The sequence below is a fragment of the Merops nubicus genome, unplaced genomic scaffold, assembly GCF_000691845.1.
Source record: "Merops nubicus isolate BGI_N331 unplaced genomic scaffold, ASM69184v1 scaffold1614, whole genome shotgun sequence".
Lineage (NCBI taxonomy): Eukaryota > Metazoa > Chordata > Aves > Coraciiformes > Meropidae > Merops > Merops nubicus.
This window is the reverse complement of record NW_008603361.1, coordinates 22,372-40,435: the sequence shown is the minus strand read 5'-3', so window position 1 is coordinate 40,435 and position 18,064 is coordinate 22,372. Positions and strand designations below refer to the sequence as shown.

The window sequence follows — 18,064 nt, the reverse complement described above, 5'->3', positions numbered from 1 at the left end:
GCTGTCCAGGGAAATGGTTGCATCACCCATCCCTGGAGATATTTAAAAGAAGTGTTGATGTGGTGCTTAGTGCTATGGTGGACTTGGTAGTGCTGGGTTAAGGGTTGGACTCCATGATCTTAAAGGTCTTTTACAGCCTGAACAATTCTATGATTGAAGACAAGTTCACAGTTCAAGCTCTGTTTAACACAGATTATCTCTCCTCTTTCAATTCTGCTTGAAAGGAGTGCCAAGTGTTAATACAAAGCCTTAAAACATGCATTTCACAAGTCAGAGAAGGAAACTGTTCCCTACTATGAAGAGACACGATTTTATTAAGTGTCATCTGGCACCAGGCACTCATTTGCTAAGTCAAGACATAACAGAATACAGCTGAAGTGATCATTGGACAAAAATAATTTTGATAAAAAGCTTTTAGATTTCTACTAAGATTTTCCACTCAGCTGTCTCACGTGAGTGTTTTCTCACACAATCCTTCAGGTATCCCAGTTTCTGCCTCGAAGTAATACCTGTAAGTGAGAGCACTACTGACTTCTTTGCCATAAACCAAGTTCCAAGTTCCTAGCCTCTCATATCACTGTTGATGACTTTGCTAAATGAAATTAGGAAGTAGAAGCAATGACAGTTACTGAACGTGAGGTACAGTGAAGTCACTGGGTTTTTTTTCCAGAATAAATGCTCTTGGACTTGGGTGTCCGGCAAGTAAGAAAAAATAGGTGGGACCACTATGCAGCAAAACTCTAGTTTGAAAATTCTGCCTACCTGGTCTTCTTATGGGTCGAGATCCAAAGTAGTGTGTTTTTTAATGTTGGGTTCTCTTTAAAAAATAAATCCTAAAATATCTTGTCTGCACATTTCAGAGATTGGTAACTTTTTCTAGGTCCACAACGTGCAATCCCCTTGGAGCCCGGCTATAAAAGAAGATTTCATCAGGTTTCTTGGCAGCCAAGAGACTGCCAGGCACATCTGTTGAGGACTTTCAGAAAGGACACAAACAAGACCCGCATCAGCTCCAAACATCTGCGAGCACTGGAAAACATTGTCAGCTTGGTTCAAGGGAGCCAAACATCCTCCTGACCTTCAGCTGATTCCTGGCTAGCCACTGAATCCAGCTAACCAGTGTTACGCCAAACACTTTTTAATCTAGGTACATACTAAACAACAATACGTATGTATGCATGCATGCATATATTTGCACATGTATCTATATACACATCAATGCATACACATATAGCACCTATTAGACATATCAGATGCTTATTAAACAATGTCAGGGATGAACTGGAGATGGCAGTCTAAACTGAAACCAGGACAGTGAGAAACAGCGTTCCAATGCGAGTGAAAGCACTGGAGGAGAGTTCATGGGATCCCATACCCAGCTCTTTTCAGACATACCAAAGTCTGAATAAAATGGCTTAAATATGTAAAAAAAATCTGTTTGCAGCCAAAGTGAACAGTCCAGAGAACTGAAAATATTCTAGGAAAGACTGAAATAAAAATTCATGCTTAATTTACAATTTAATCAGTGTATTTTCATTAAAACAAAGATATTTCAAAACTATACAGATTTCTGAACAGTGTGCTCAGGCTGCAGTTTCTGTTCCCCATCTTAAAAGTGAGATATTATGGTATTACAGGAATATTCTTCATCTTAAAGGAACACAGTAATATTCAAAAAATTAATATGACTAATAAGTAACAGTCAGATGAGTGTTCACGTGCCTCGAGCACCACATCAAAAAGCTTAAAAAAAATTATCTTCCTTATTACTTGTAAAGCAGTATGAGGCTTGGGACTTAAGGATGTAGCTCTGCTTGTTTTATCAGTTCAGAATGCAGGAGATCTGAGTTTGAGAGAGCTGAATCTTCAGATGCCCAGAGATCTGCTTAAGCCAAAGGAGGATGGAGAAAACAGTGAGAAGGCAAACTCCTCTAAACCCACAGGGTTGTCCGTGGCCATGGGGACTGCCACGACAGGGTGATGTAGAACATGTCTGGGCAGTTGTAAGGGAGGGAGGAAGGATGTTTTAAGATCTTTACTTACAAGAAAATCAACCAACAATCTGACTTAATTGCAACACAAGTCACAAAAACTGAGTTAGAACAGACTCAGTTAAGAATCAGATGTCAATGCAAAGACAGGACAAAGAAAGGTGTTACTAAATAGTTGCTGAAACTCACAGCAACATTTCAGTATTTCCAGGTACTGTTTGAAATAAATCTTAACCCAAAGAAAAAGACCAACCCAAACAAACAAGCAAAACTCAACCAAACAAAAAACCAAACAAAGCTGTTTTATTCTTCTACTTTTTTGCCTAACAAATTACTTTTCTCCCTAAAAATGAGATGGGAGTTCCACCCTGACCGTCAACACACATAGGCATCAGTGTGGGACAGAGTCCCCATCCCAAACACACAGCTTTGCTGAAGAACGAATTTTTAATTTTTTTTTCCAATCCACTGAAATATCCCCAGGTTACATGTACATATTTTTATTAAGTAGATGCACACACACATCCATTGCTCTTCATTTTATGAAGATCCTTTAAAAAAATTGAGTGGTGGACCAAGACACGTCGGTATTTGTACAAGATGGTACGTGCTTAGGATTCATAAAGGAATCATGTCAACTGTGAGGTTGGCCCCTGGTCAAAAAGGAGCTCTCAGCAAGGCAGAGTCTGGCATCTGCATCCACACATGTTCTGTATGTCATGGAAGGCAAACAAGGCTGTGGGAGAAATGGGAGGCAGAGACAGATGGTGAAGAGCCTGGGGGGAACCAAAGCTGGTTTCTCCATCCCTAGTTTAGGTTGAGAAAAAGGACAAGAGCTCAGCTCCCCATATCCATGCCTTAGAATGAAGCCAATCTGTAAATATGCCTTTTTTTTTTTTTTTTTTAAAGGAGGAAACATGGAATATTTTTGCTGTTCAGTATCCTGTCCCATTTTTTTCTTAAGAAGACTTTGAGAGTCATCTTTAATTAGCTGAGCATTGACACTATATTTAATAAAGAAACCTCTTCAAGACAGAAGAAGGTCTCAACTACTCTCCTGTGGAATCTGCAATTAGCCGAGCACAGTTAATTTTTCCCCTGTCAGTTGTCAACACAGTATCTTTATCAGCTATGTGTCGCTAGAAACACAAATCCACTGACAGTTTGGTTTTGCTTAATTTCCAGAAATTCAGATGAAGGAAATGAAGCAGTCATGCTGCTGGATCAAGTGCAGATAATTGTTACTGCCTGAGGCTGTTGTGGAGGGTAAGAGCAGCTCTGTCGGCAGAGAGGGATGAAGCAAGCAGCACACCCTCTGCCACGGGAGCAGGCAGCATCTAAATGGCACACAATTTCCTTGTATCACAGCTAGATTTGGCTCCTGAGCTAAATCTTGTTAAGGCTTTGCGAGATCAAGTACCAAAATATCCTTTTGCCTTGCCTGATGCAATTCTTTCCCCCCTGGCCTGCTTGTCTTGCGTCTTCACACCCACCCGGTACATCATTGCTGAGAAAACATCTCTGCACACCATGAAGCCTTCATTTTCTTTCCCTCTTCACAGATTAAGGTCTTCACGAGCTCTTGTCTCTAAATTGCAGCTACAGAAGAACAGCTGTTACATGTTAGCTTCGTTGTACCCTCCTTTGCTCTTCAGTCTACTTTGCTTGATCTGTAGTCCTGCTGGTTCATAGCATTCTCTCTTCTGCACCCAGCAGTCATTCTTCACATCCAAATTCCTTTCTCACAACGTCCTTTCATTCAGTCCACCCTGTCTTCTCTTTAAGTCATGATGTAATCACGAAATTACATTTACCTCACTATATTTAGGTTATGATATTGTTGAAAAAGGAAGAACATATTTTGCCGATGTGTAATGAGAAAATGTACCAAATAATCTCTGCCAAAACAGAAAGCATTGCTGATAACCCTGAGGTGGTCCATTAAGGAGAAAGAGTTCTGGAAAGGAAAAACCACGACAGCCATTTCTGGCTGCAAAAGTGACATTTCAGAGTAAGCCTGGCCTAAGACTTAAGCTAATTCACTTTCTAAATGCTCAGAAAGCAGCAGAATAACCCCACGGGCAGTGCTTCTCACTTCCGAGGTGGCCGGGGCATACAGCCCTTGTCCATAGAACATTTCCTGGGCAGTTAGCAGAGCTGACAGACCCTGCAGCCTGCCTCGGGTCCAGGAAAGACATAGAGTGAAGCTTGCCACTAGTACAGACAACCTTGGTTGCTCTACATCCTAAAACAAAGCTCAGTGTTAATTGTAGGTGCCAACTTCACACTTTGTGTTGAAGTGGGATGCTCACATTTGTTACCTAAACCATGTTTCAAGAGATTTCACTGATTTCACTGTAGACCTTCCTTCTCTTCTAAATATTAATTTGGATAGTTCCTATCTCTTCTAATATTTGAAGACATTTTGTGCTCTTTAGTAAACTCAGACCTTGGTGAATTCCATGCTACAGATAAGCTTTTATATAACATTTTTTTACTTTATTCTCCTTCTGATTGTGAAGAACAGGAGAGTAGATGGTGGAGTCCCACTTGGTCTGAGACAATTCACTTCCTTCTTATGCCTGCTAGTGTTGGTAAGCCCCCCAAAATGCCTGTCTCTGTAAAAAATTACTGCTAGCTTATATCCCTCTTATCTCTTATCATACAGCTCTGAATTTACTGCACAGCTGAGCATAACTGGATGGCCTCAGCTGAGACTCTTATACAGGTAGGGCCGAGGTGGGTGCCTGCAGCCCTAGGAAACACCTCACTTTTCTCACGTATCCCACTGGCCTGTTGAGAACAGAGTGGGTATGTGCCAGTTGATACCTACAGTCACATTATTCAGTACCTGTCCCTGGCTGCATTCACTGCCTACTATTGAAATCCTGCTATATAGACAGTATTGTTCAGTCCCTGATGGCCTCTTTTATGATGCTTGCCACTACAGTGCCAAGTACTTCATAGACTTCATATGGACTTCAATCTCTTTTGCAGACAGAATGCTGTGATGGAGAAGAAATAACACTAAATATAGTCACTAATATGGGATCTTCTGCATCATTGAATACTCTTAGTATTGGAAGTGTTGAACTCCAGCCCAACATCAGTTTGACACTGCAAGTGCCTCTGCAGATCTGGGCTTCTCTGGGCTTGCACGCCGTAAGATGAGAAACATGAGCCAGCCCATAGCAGAGGATTGTAAGGATCATTACATGGAGACAAAATTCTCTTAAATCCCAACAGCTGCTGCTGCATGGGGAAAAGGGTGTGTGTCTGCAGCTGTAGGGTGAGAAGAGTGCTGCAGAGTCTAGGAGAAGGCACCAAGGTTGGGGCAGCAAGAAAGCTTTAACTTTTCCTAAAATCTACTTTAATACTAATGGTACCAAAGCTCTACATGATCTTGGAGAGCAAGGATGATCTTTATCATTAGCGATTTCTTTCAGAGCAACCTCTGTCCTGCCATGTACAGTCAAGATGCAGCTGATCCTGCTGCACTGTGGAATAAAGGAGCTTTTGCTTTCCATTCAAGGATTTCAAGACTTCTAACATCACTACTGTTCAGAAATCTTCCAGTCGAGCATCTGAACTTCAGAGTCTTGAACCACAACTGGTTTTTGGCCAATCATGTTTTTGCTATTTTTACAATGAGGTGAAAGACTTGCAAAGCTTACCAGTTTTACAGCATCTGAAAGTGGCTTTAGCAGTGCAACATCACATCATAGGAAAGAAAGAAGCAGATTTTTCTTCCAGCTACTTAGTTTAAAGCTCCCAACAGCTCCTGAAAGCTCAGATGTCTACTGTAGATAATAACCTTAAGTGTCACAGCAAGGCTGAAAATGTATTAAAAATATGTTTGCCTTTTGAATATTGATTCTGTAATTAACTTACTCCTTTTCCAGGCCTCTTTCCCAGATTTCCATATTCCACAGAAGTTATTACTGCATGGTTAGACCAACAGAGAGAAGAAAGAGGTGCTAGGTCACTATACAAGTAACAGGTTATTAACAGAAGGGCCAGAGAGGCTTTTGGGGCAGCACCCTCAGGAGTTTTGACTGGGTCACGGCAGACTGTGCTGGGTTGGGCAGAGCAGCTCGAGGAGCACTGGAAGCACTGCGTTGCCATGTGCAAGGGGCTCAGGAGCAGGACGTGTACCCGGGCGGGCGGGCAGGGCTGAGCCCACGGGCACTCTGCACCGCAGGCGTCTGTAGCCAGCGCTCTGCCAGCCTCCGTCAGACCGGAGCCCCTGGAGTGCGGCGCTGCCTTGGCTGACCCCTCCCTCCGAGCTGCAGCACCAGGCTCCTGCTCTCCGCGCTCAGCGGAGACTTGGCACCTTTCTTCCTTAAGGAAAACCGTAACAGATCACATTCTTGTGCCCCATATAGTCTCAGGGACACCTCTGGTGTTACAACTGGATGCACTGCCCTGTCTGGGAAAAGGCGGCATGGCCGCATCCCAAATCCCAGGGCTGATATTTGAGCCCCTTGCTCCGTGACTGACTCCTCTGGCACCTTCACAGCACAGATTTCAACTCTTCTGCCTTTGGGCACCTAACTTTTAATACCCAGCTTCTGCAACAGAATCCCAGTCCAAGACAACACCCACCACCCAAGAACACCAGCACACTGGGCAAGGAGACAGCTCAAGGAGGTGGAAGGAAAATATTTTATATCCACTTCAGCCTGAAAGAATGGAAGGTGAGCATTTTTCCTGCACCAAACAGCTTGTGGCTGTGATTTTTCAGTTAGGTTCATAGACACTTCATTTGCAATAGAGGAGATAGCCTGGTTTCCTTTTAGTCAGTCATAAGAACATTTGCTCTGGGGTGATCGAGTCCCTCTTCACCTCAGGGGACCAAAACTCTCTTCTCCACATCTGCAGCAAGTAGCCTATGTTCCAGATGTCCCACAAGAGGTTATTCTGCCTTAGCAGGTTCTTGCTCCCCAAGTGACAACCCTTCTGAGGACATTTTTACTTGCTAAGAAATAGACTGTGTTTTTCTGAACCCCTCCTCACAATGCTGCTTGTCTTTCATTCATAGTGTCATGCCAAAGCTGTAGCTCAGCCTTCTACATTATCATTCCTAACTAATTTCTGAAATAATCTAGAGAGGTAACTCAAACCTTTGAGTTGCACACCGTGAAACTACTTATTAAAGGAAGCAACATTAATTCTTTCAATGAGGCCTACAGTAGCTATTCTCAGTATACACTTGACATTGAAAAATATTAAGCACATTTGAATACAAAACTGAAATTAGTATTTACTGCAAGTCGTTATTAGCATGTGGTGTTGTCCCCCCAAACCAACCAGGCAAACACTTCATTAGCAGGCACATTTACAATGCTCTCAGCTGGAAGTTGTCCCAGATATGAAGTTACTTCATACTACAGCCAGTCAGTCCCCACGCGCTCCTCTTGGCTTATGAGGACCTGACAGATTTGCCCCTGAACAACTTTACTGATTTGCAAGGTGAAGAAGCACAGAAAAGTCTACATGTGTTTATAGAATGGCTGAGGTTGGAAGGGACCCTAGAGATCATCTAATCCAACCTCTCTGCCATGGGCAGGGACACCTCTCCACTAGACCAGGTTGCTCAAGGCCCCATCCAGCCTGGCCTTGAACACCTCCAGGGAGGGCACGTCCACAGCCTCTCTGGGCAACCTGTTCCAGAGTCTCACCACCCTCGTACTGGAGAACTTCTTCCTAAGATCTAGTCTAGACCTACTCTCCTTCAGTTTAAAACCATTTTCCCTTGTTCTGTTGCTGGACAGTCCTGTGAAAAGTCCCCTTCCAGTGTTCCTGCAAGCCAGTTATATCTTTTAAGGAAAAAATTGCCCTTCTCTTGTGATGAGTGAATGGATAATATCATGCTGAGCAATACCTGTTACAGGTAAGCCAATCACAGTAGTAGAAGAAAATATTGCTAATAAGGAAACCCAGCAAATACTAAGCATTCATTTTCACAGAAGGAATGAAGCACACATTGGTAGTTCCTTTCTGTTAGCTGTGGAAAAAAAGACTTTTTAAAAAATCTGATGCAAATTCTCCCCTTCCAAAAAAAGAAAAAAAAGGTTCAGATTTCACACTGTCACACAAAAATCGACACTTCCAAGGTTATGAACAAACTAAGTTTAATCTACACCTAGTTTACAGCTGCATCAGAGGAAGAAAGGTTTCAGTCTTTCCAGTAAACGAATGCAGCAGAAGCTACGTCCGTGCCAGCAAGTAATCCAGTACGACAGAAGTGAACCCACAGAATCAAACAGTTCAACCTCTATACCTACAGTATATACAGCCTGGAAATTTGAAGGCCAGATTTAGTCCGATCCTCCAGACATCCTCTACACATAGGTGGTCTCACACTGCCTGAAAGAAACCACTGCTACAAACTCACATCCCCACTAGAGATGGAGGGCATTTGGTGCATGCCCAGGGCCCAGGACAGAGCTCTCCAAAAGGAAGAACTCAAAGAGCACAGAAACTGCCTTGTAGGCCAAACCAGTGTGTGGCAAGTGGGGCTGAGAGAGGGATTTGCTCCCAAACTGCACAAACTACATCTCTGCCATAGGTGCAGATAAAGTCATCCCCTAAAGAGAAGACATCTCTTAGGGTGTTCAGTCTCACACACTACTTTTGACCCTGGGCTGAATGACTGCTTATTAATGAGCTGTGTTGCAGTGCCCCCAGCTGAACCAGCCAGCAGAACTGTCACCAGCACGCAGAGCATGAGAAGCAGTAGTGATGTAATCAAAATTACGATGACTTTAAGGTTTCATTCTACCTGCAGTATGAAATTTAAGATGTACAAAAAGGGGAGAGGCTGCACAGGAGAACCTGAAAGCAGAACTGTCATTGCCACTCCTGTTGCAGATGTTCAGAAAGAACAACTGCTTCTTACCTGATGTAGTTAAAAATTCCTTCATATAAAGGGGCACTAAGATGCATGAGATATAATACATTTCATAAACGCAAGCATTTTACAAGTCCATATTGCAAGCCATAATGTCTAGTACACCAACATTACACAATACAAAGCTTCTCTTTATATTTAAAAATAGAATATAAACAAATAGGAATTCACAATAAGACAATTGCCACAGCAACATTTCTCAAAGAAAGTGCTTTACCTACACAAAATAGCCTAAAGCAAGCTCTAAGCTTCTCCAATTTAAAAGGGGTAGGGGTAGAAAGAAAAGTACAAGTGACATCCAAAATTCTGAGAGAAATCCAGGATTCCAGATGTGCCGTGTGCCTCAGCTGATACTCGAGTCAGCTTCATCTAGGGTCATTACCCCAAAATATGATACAGCATATCATTTAAAAAAAGTAATAGAATAGTTGGTTTACTTTGAAATTGCTTTATTGAAGCTATAATTTAATAGATTTGATGTTCAAGGTGTAAAATTATCTCACAGGCTAAGAATTAACACAACAGAAAAAACTAGAAGTAATACAAATCTACTAATGTCAACCTACTGGTAAAATTGAATCTATAGGATGCTAATCTTTGAAGGTAAGGAGTTAGGACTATCACAGGACTGAATAAACAGAGAGGGAAACACAGCAATAGAGTATTTCACAGTAAAATACCTCTTTATTAGGATTATATTTAAAACTAGCTTTTTATTTCAGATAAGAAAAAATAGCATTCTGACTTTTAGCCAGTGCCGATTCTGGTCATACGCAATATTCTAACAGCTCAAAAAGTTATTTGTGCCATTGTTGCCCATTAACAGTTCTCCTAACTGTCCATTCACTGCCTTCTGTTTTCAGTTTGTTCTTAAATACGTTGAAGACATTCTTCAAACAAGGTTTGTATTTAGATCTTGGTTAAGACTGACAGACTGACCTGACGGTGACTCGGCATCTGTCATTAGCTCACACACAGCTTTTATAAGCCGAAGAACAACATGGCTCAAGAGCTGATCTACAAATACGACTAATAGGGCAGCTCTCCAGGAAGACTGTAGTAGGACAAATCCCACTTTTCTACTGCACAGTTTAGTACTGTAAAGTAGCAGCTATTTGAAGAACTTCAGTTAATTCTATACCCCTTTATAAGAGAGTGCTGGAGAACAGAATATGGGGGTATTGCTATTGCTGTTCAAACAGTAAATTGCTTTGCCTGTACATTGTTATACTCAGTACAAGTCTAGACACTTTGTCTATGCTCTAACTTAAGAGTTTAAGGTAATTAATTGTATCATGTTGTAAACAAAGATACAAAACCTTTGTGTAAGCTTTAATGGTTTAGGGGTGTGCATAAACAGCTGCCTCCAAAAAAAAAAAAAAAAGGCAAGCTGTTTAATTTTAAAGCAGGTTTTCATCCAATCTATGCATTTCACAGAAGGGTTACACAGCATTTTTAATGAAGTCTGTGTTCTTAGATACCCGATGTCCATTTTCAATAAGATCTATTTCAATAAGATAGGGAAAGTATTCTCCAGATAAATGTATTGGTTTTGGTCTTGTCATTTCTTCTACCCTCTGTAGCCAGTATGAAGCTAAAAGATACCTGTACCTGTTTTAAGCGGACTTGCATATGGAAATGTTTCTTAAATGCAGATGAAAACAATGGATGGTAGTATTACAACAATCTCTAAATAGCCAATAGGCCACAAGTTTGTGGCTGTTATAAACATTTTTTTAAAAATATATAGGAACACCAAAAATAGGCCATATCAGGAAGCAATCTGATACTCAAATAAATAGAAAATTTGCATTTTAATGTCACATTGAGTTTTAGTACATTTCAATCCAAGAAAAAAAAAAAGGCAAAACAAACCAAAAACAAAAACAAACTGACAGACATAGTAAGGAGTACAGGATTATATATATATTACAATATGCCTTGTTATAATACATTTGTGGCTTTATGGTAAGAAAACCTCAAGGGCAGCTGGAGTTTGAGCTCATTTAAGTAACTGTCAGGAACAAAGCATTAAATGCATTTCTGAACTAAGTACTTTTATTTAATTTCAAAATCTTAAAAGTGTTAGACCTTGGCCTTTTTTTTTTTAATTTAGTTACCACGGAGCTAGCTAAGTAAGTATTCTGGAAGGTTTAAACAATATAGAAAATGATTTTCCCAATTTTACGTACAGAGAAAGGATACATGATTTCAAAAACAGCACCTCTGGCTAACTCCATGTTGACCTTGACCTAGAAACGCACATCAGTGATCTCCACAAGGAATCCCGCAAATTCTGGAAGCCGTCCGTTTGACATGAAAGCAAGACAAACGGCTATCAATATGCAAAAATATTTTTCAAACTGTCTTAACATGTAATTGAAAACTAAAGGCATGGTCTCTTCATTATACAAAAATAAGGTACAACAGAAACTCTAAAGGAAGATATTTAGCTATACGGAAGTTGCAACCCTCTGAAAAGAAAGGAGGAGGAAAAAAGTCAATTAGCTAAGCTTTGTGCTCTAACCAAACTACTTACAGTGATTTTCAATGGCAAAAGCCCATGCTGACTGGGTGATCTGACAGTTCCAAATACTTTTTTTGTAATAGTTTTTATTTGTATACAAGGACACTAAATCCAGTCATGCAACGTTCACTTCAAGCGTTCTGCATCTCTTTCCCAATCTTATAGCTAAGGATCTTGTTCCAGTCAATCTTGGTGCGGGTGACTGGCAGCTGCCGACGTAAGGCCTTGAAAGTGGTGTCCGACATCGTCTGGTAGTTCTCGCTGATGGCCGTCTGTTAGAGCCACACACAGCAAACACATGTCAACAGCAGAAACGGGGCGGCACAAATGAGTAGCCCGTTACCTCTGACACGGGCTTAATGAAAAGATGCTAAATTAAAATAATATTTTATGAGGGAAAGCTGTTAGCTCTAGATTGAGCCTACGTGGACAAGCCCCAGCCGTCAGTCAGACGCACGGAGCGAGCCCGGCCACAGCCGGGGCAGCTCACAGGCCACGGGGCGGGGAGCGGAGCGTCGGCTGGAGGGAGCTCATCCAGCACTTCAGACTCTAAAGCCTCCCCCTGTTTTTCCCCGGGGATGGTAGAGGCAGTCCACAACACTGGATGAACTTGAATATAATGCATTTGATACATACTTTGTAAATGTTTATTAAAGACTGTTTTTTAAAAGCTGATGGAACACTGCCAGAACTGAAATTTACCTTACGTTCCAGACCTAAATGAACACAAACCCACTTCTACGGGGGATATCTAGAACAGTTCTACTTTTCTAACTCTAAAATAACTACTTGAAATGGATAAGGCTTACGGTTATATTTATCAAAGCTGCCTAGCAGTAGCCTCTGAACGGAATTTGTAAAAAAATTCCACTTAGGGAATGCACTAACACTGCAAGAGATCAGAACTGCAGGTATTTTATCACACTAGAGACTTCTCTGCTCTCAGAAACATGACTTCTAATGTAACATTAAGTAGGTGGCTGTAATCACCAGGAGGTATGGAAATGGAGGATATAGTTAATAGCAGCATGTAATCTATTTATATTTGTGTGGAACTCCATTATCTTAATATCAAAAACTTGCTAATTATGTAATACGAGCTTTGGTTAAGTACATGGTAATGTTATACATGCGAGTAAGGATATAGTGTTTGTTTCCAACATACCTGATACTCATTTTCTGCAGCCTCTACAATTTTTATAAATTCCTTTGCTGTCTGGGCTTCATTCTAGAAAAAAAGCATTTAAATTAGGTCTGATGTACAGCATGACTTAAGACCATTTATGGTTTTTGGTATAGTTAAGAGAGACGTCAGCAAGACTCTATAAGAGCACATGACCATTTTTAGTGGCTACACCAAAACTGAACAAAACATTCACCCAGAAGGCATATGCCACATTATATTATTATTATATTTAAAACATAAACAGTCAAATGACAACAAGCATAAAGATTACCATGGAGCTAATGAAAATATTTTGATTTTATATACCTTGTCTTCTAAAACATCCCCAAGCAACTTTCAGTATGACTGATTAACAGTTTCTTGGCTTCTGGCCTCATCCTTAAGTATGTGTTTTAAAAATAAAACCCGACAGATTAGCTGAAGGACTTGAAAGAAGTCTCAAGAAGTAAGGGAGAGTTCATGAATTTCAAAACTCCCAACTTGGTGTTGCAGACACTCCTAAGGGTGCTTTTGCAGAAAGTTTGGGGTGTTCTTGTCCCTCGTGATCCCTCGTTCCTATAAAGGCAAAGACTGCGAGAAAACTATGGAAGCTTCAACTATAACTGAATCAAAGTTTCAGTGAAACTGCACCTAGTAGCTGTGAAAGTTCTCCTAGACACTGCAGGGAGAGAGAGACGAAAGAGGAGGTAGAGACCAAGTGAAACAAAAGGGTTTTGACTTTTCAGTGAACTGAAGCAATGATTTCAAAGGCTCTGCTGAAGAAAGGAAGATTTCAGGGGTATAAGGTCTTAATTAAGGATAAGAAACTGGTAATAGGAAAGTAACATTCAGCAAAATTATGCATAGCTTTAGCAACAAGAGAACTCCCCAGTCACTTATTTCAGTTGTGCCCACTGGTGATACAAAATTGCTTCTCTGACAAATGACTAAAACAGGAGTCGTTTGGGCTCCTTTTAATCTACCTACCATTCCTTCTGTGTGAAATAAGAACAGTCTCTGCCCTTTACAAAGCTCCAAGCCAAGTTTAAAAATTGGTAACCAACCAGCAGCATACTTGCTTTTGTTCTAGGTAGGAAGATTTTGTAAAAGATGTTTTTCTACTTATTAGTCTTCTGTCACTTTTACTAAATTGTGGAACAGGATCAAGTTTCTTCCCAACATAAAGTGAAGCAAAAGCTATTGAAAAAAGAACTTCTTCCACATAATCTTCCCTGAAGCGACTCCTAGCTGAATGAAAGGCCAAACAGATCCCTTCACTTTGGGGGTCAAATGTAATTTTATATCTACAGTTCCAGACGCGTTATCAGTTGGCACCACACTCCCTCATTCTTTATAGGGCTATTGCAACTGCAAAGCCAACAAGCCTTGCTTTATATTAACAAACAATGTTCTTTATTGATGAATTGGGCTTTTGAGCCACATTGGTGACTACTAGTTGTTATCATCAGAATACTTCTACTGTTCACTTTTACAGTTTCCCTTTGCCAGTTTAACCTCACTGTCTTGCGTTTAATTTATTAAAGAACACCCTCAACCAAAAATCTTACTGTTTATAAACACAACATCCAGTAGGCGACACGAGCTTTACTTCAAAAGCAGTAGTTGTTCATGTTGCAACATTATCAACCCTTAAAGGATACATCTGCTGCTATTTCCAAACATTTTTTATTTCTACTGTCTGCTCCTGTAACGATCCATTTGGAAAGAAGTTGAAAAAAAAGTAACGCTTCAAATATAAAGTGCATTAGGCTTCTCAGGCTGATGCATCTCTGAAAGGGCTTTTTGTACAGAAAAGCAAGAGGCTGACAGCACCAGTTACAGTCAGGGAGGAAATGAAGGGAGAATACCCACTACTGCTTCTCAACTGGTAGCATTTATTTACTATTTTTAGCGTACTGGTCTTCTCCCAGTGAGCAAAGGAGGCAATCTCCTAGAGATTATATTACTTGAAGTCAATTATTGTAACTCAAACCTCCCTCATATTCAGAAATTGATTGTACAGGGAACTCTGCAGACCAAAGTTTAAATCCAACAGAAGTGCAGAAAGAATGACAGCAAGCTAATTAAAGCTTTACAATCAAAGCTAAGTTAGCTGATATAAGCCACAGGCAAGCATACAATAATTTTTAATTTTTTTTTTTAAACAGTAGCCACATGTTAGGTAAAAGTAGTAAATATTACATACAGAGCATTTATAAATGAGAACATTAATTCCCATTCATGAAGAAAAGCAAACTAGCCTTCAAACTTCTGAGCTTTATTAGGCTTGCTTCTCTTTTCAAAATAAGAAGTCATTGCACTGAGGTCTTTAAAGATCACTTACAGACACTGTTAAAGAATCTTGTATGTCTTTATGGCTCACCAGCTGAACATTACCATCTTCATAATAGTGAACCTACAGGAAATTAAATAAATTTCAATTGCATGTTACAGACCAACAACATACAGGAAAATCGAAGTACTGTAGAATTTATCATACTAATACCCCTGTGCAGATTAAACAAAACCACACATAGTTTTACAGAAAAAAAAAAAAAAAGAAAACCAAAATGCTGTAGAATTAAAGTTGTTTTGAGAGGGAATACTTCCTCAAAATAAAGAAGCTACTCTGGAAGCATTTTTGTGTTGATGTGCCTGACACAAGTGTTTCATGCAAAGAAGTTTAGGTTTTGATTAACATCATGAAGAAGAAACATACTATTTATGTGACCTTACTAGAAAATCTGGAAATTATCAAATTCTATTTAGAATAAGAATAGTTTTGGCAAGGCTTCAGGATACTGTGAAGCTGTTTTTCTGTTTCACCCAAACTGTTTTCTTGGGACAGCACAACATTAAGCTTCCCTTTCTAGATCTGCCTTGTATTGATATTTTCCTCTATTAGATATGGCTTGTAACAAAAGCTGATATTTATCTATAAAAAGGGGCTCACTGCGACAAAGTTTGACATGTTAGACAGCAGAACAGAATGAAATGTCTTTACTCTTGAAATGTTTTATCTACAGAACAGCTTCTTTGATTATTTTGCAGGAGGAGGATACCAGTAAAACTCTACCCAAAATAACTTTAGTACTTTCAAATTCAGTTGAGAAGGATTCTAAAATATTCAATTTCTAATGCAACTGTTGGAAAACTTAAAAAATAGGAAACTATATATAAAGTTACATGTAATCATTCACAACAACTGATCCAGAAGAGTTAAGCAGCTCACTGAAATTTAAACAGCTATTTTAAAAGATTTTTTTTTCCACTATTTTAATAAAGTCAACAGTTAATGCAGCTGATGTTATGAGGGATCAAAACATACATTGCATCCTATTAGGCAAGACAGCATTTTAATTTGGAGATTAATGCACAAAACTGTAACTTCGTATACATTATGATCATGCATGCAAGAGACCTTTGGTTTTATAAACAGTAGAGAAAACATGACACTGAGTAAGACAGCTACAACGCCTAGGAAAAATAAAGGTTTTCTATGTGAGAAAAACATTGTTTCCTATGAGCCATCTTACATTATTATTTTGCTTATTGTCTAATACTTGTTTTTCAACAAAAAGTATTGTCCTAACCATAAAATAAGCATCTTTTCAAATCAAATTTTTCTGTGTGAAACTTCTGCCAGCCTTTTTCTATCCAGTTACTAAAAGATGCAAAGTGCTTACTCAGTGCAAAATTCTGAAACCTCCCAATGAACAGCAGAAGTCAGAGAAGTATTTATCTCCCCTTCTCTGTCACAAGCCACTGCAGAGGGCCCAAACCTCCCCTGTGCTCAGAGGCCAGTATCAGCACAGAAATCTTATCTGTCTCACTGAGTCACATTGTTGGCAAACACTCAGGCCTAAAAATGGGGAGGAAGAGTCCAGTCTAACTCTGGGATGTGCTATATCTTATACGAAATATGAGAAGTAACTGTTCTGTACTATACCTCACTGCTGACATCCTTCTAGAATGCTAGGTCTGGGTTCAGAAGACTACAAGAATGATGATGTTTATGAACAGAACCTCTTGGAAAGGTTAACTAAGGAGGGATGAGAATAACAAATTATCTAAGAGATAAAATTAGTAGCCAGTACACTTATCAGTTGTTTTCCATGCACTGTTGGAGCACATCAAGCACCACAGGGACTTAGATTTAATAAAAGGCTCTGCTGTTGCAGTTCTCCCCTTACACATAATTAAAAGAATATTAAACAAGGGAAGAGATTAAGACAGTTGAGAATCTCCTATATTAGAATTTATTGAAAGAATTAAATAAAAAAGAAATTGTGCAATTGACCTTAAAAATACTGAAGACACCTGAAAAGAGGAGGTGATGCCAGAATTTCCCCCAGCTTGATCATAAAAAGATCTTATCAGAAACAGGGGAAGGGTCATATTGCTGTCAAAGATTCTGCAAATAACACTAAAATTTCAGACCTCTGAAATGTCACTAATGCGGTACTGAGTTCATACTCTAGAATATTTTCCTCCTTAAAAAAAATTTAAGCACTTTTATTTGTTCTTTTGTTTGGAAGAGGGAAGAGGGAGCACACCCACACACACTGAAAAAATTGTACAAAATTCCTAAAAATTTTAAACTGAGTTCGAAATTCTTTGGTGAAACATGTAGATCCTATGTAAACTACAAAAAAAACCCTGCAACTTTTAGTCACTGCTCAGAACACAGACTTTAATGAATGTAAATAATTACTTGATAAATTACATGAAATAGTAATAAAAGACAAAATTCAGGTGGTGCCCAAAGCAAGATACTGATTAAAACCTAATTCCCTGTTTAGACTACCTTCTAGGGTACTAGACTAACCTTTCCCAGAATTAGGTAGATATCTGCCTGCTTGTTCTGGAAAATCTCTTACGACACTGAAACCAAACTGCACACAGTGGAGAAAATGTTTGATTTGCTGCAAGCTGTACCTAAATGAGAGTTTATTTAGATTCTCCTGAAGTCTTGGAAGCCTGGAAGTTACTCAGGGTGCTTACCATGACTGTCTTGATATGACAACATAATAATGGCTGTCCACATTTTGACTATCACTCCAGTTATAAGATTTGCCCCTGAACAAGATATCAGATTCAGGCCTCCTGCTTGGGTGGGTCTAAACACAGCTACCACATCCTAAAAATAACATCCTAGCCTCAGGCTACAGCTAGAAAAACATTCCATTGCATCTTCCTTCTTAGGTCAAGTCACTAAGCAGTAATGAATTGCAAAACTTGGGGTGGGGGACAACAAAAAAAAGCAGGAAAAGGGAACTTTATGTCCTGTAAGAAGGTAATGAAGTACTACACTGAAAGCCAGACAGCACCAAGATTCTAGTCCCTGATCCCAGAACTGTTTTTAAAAACTCCTGCAAAATAGGTATACAGATTCCAAGGAACCAATCCAGGAAGTCCAGTACCCCTGCCTACCACATGACAGCCAGACTTCCTTTGGTCTCAAGACT

General features: G+C 39.8%; 1 protein-coding gene across 1 annotated transcript in view; it reads right to left on the bottom strand.

Annotated features, from left to right (window-relative positions):
* Positions 1 to 10,796: 10,796 nt before the first annotated feature.
* Positions 10,797 to 18,064, bottom strand: part of CAPZA2 (capping protein (actin filament) muscle Z-line, alpha 2) — a 15,247-nt gene continuing 7,979 nt past the window's right edge. Inside the window, exons 7-9 of the mRNA XM_008938621.1 lie at positions 14,941 to 15,012; positions 12,597 to 12,659; positions 10,797 to 11,703 (exon numbers count right to left, since the gene is read on the bottom strand). Coding sequence (XP_008936869.1) covers positions 11,563 to 11,703; positions 12,597 to 12,659; positions 14,941 to 15,012 — 276 coding nt within the window. The 3' untranslated portion in view covers positions 10,797 to 11,562. The remainder of the gene's footprint in view (positions 11,704 to 12,596; positions 12,660 to 14,940; positions 15,013 to 18,064) is intronic.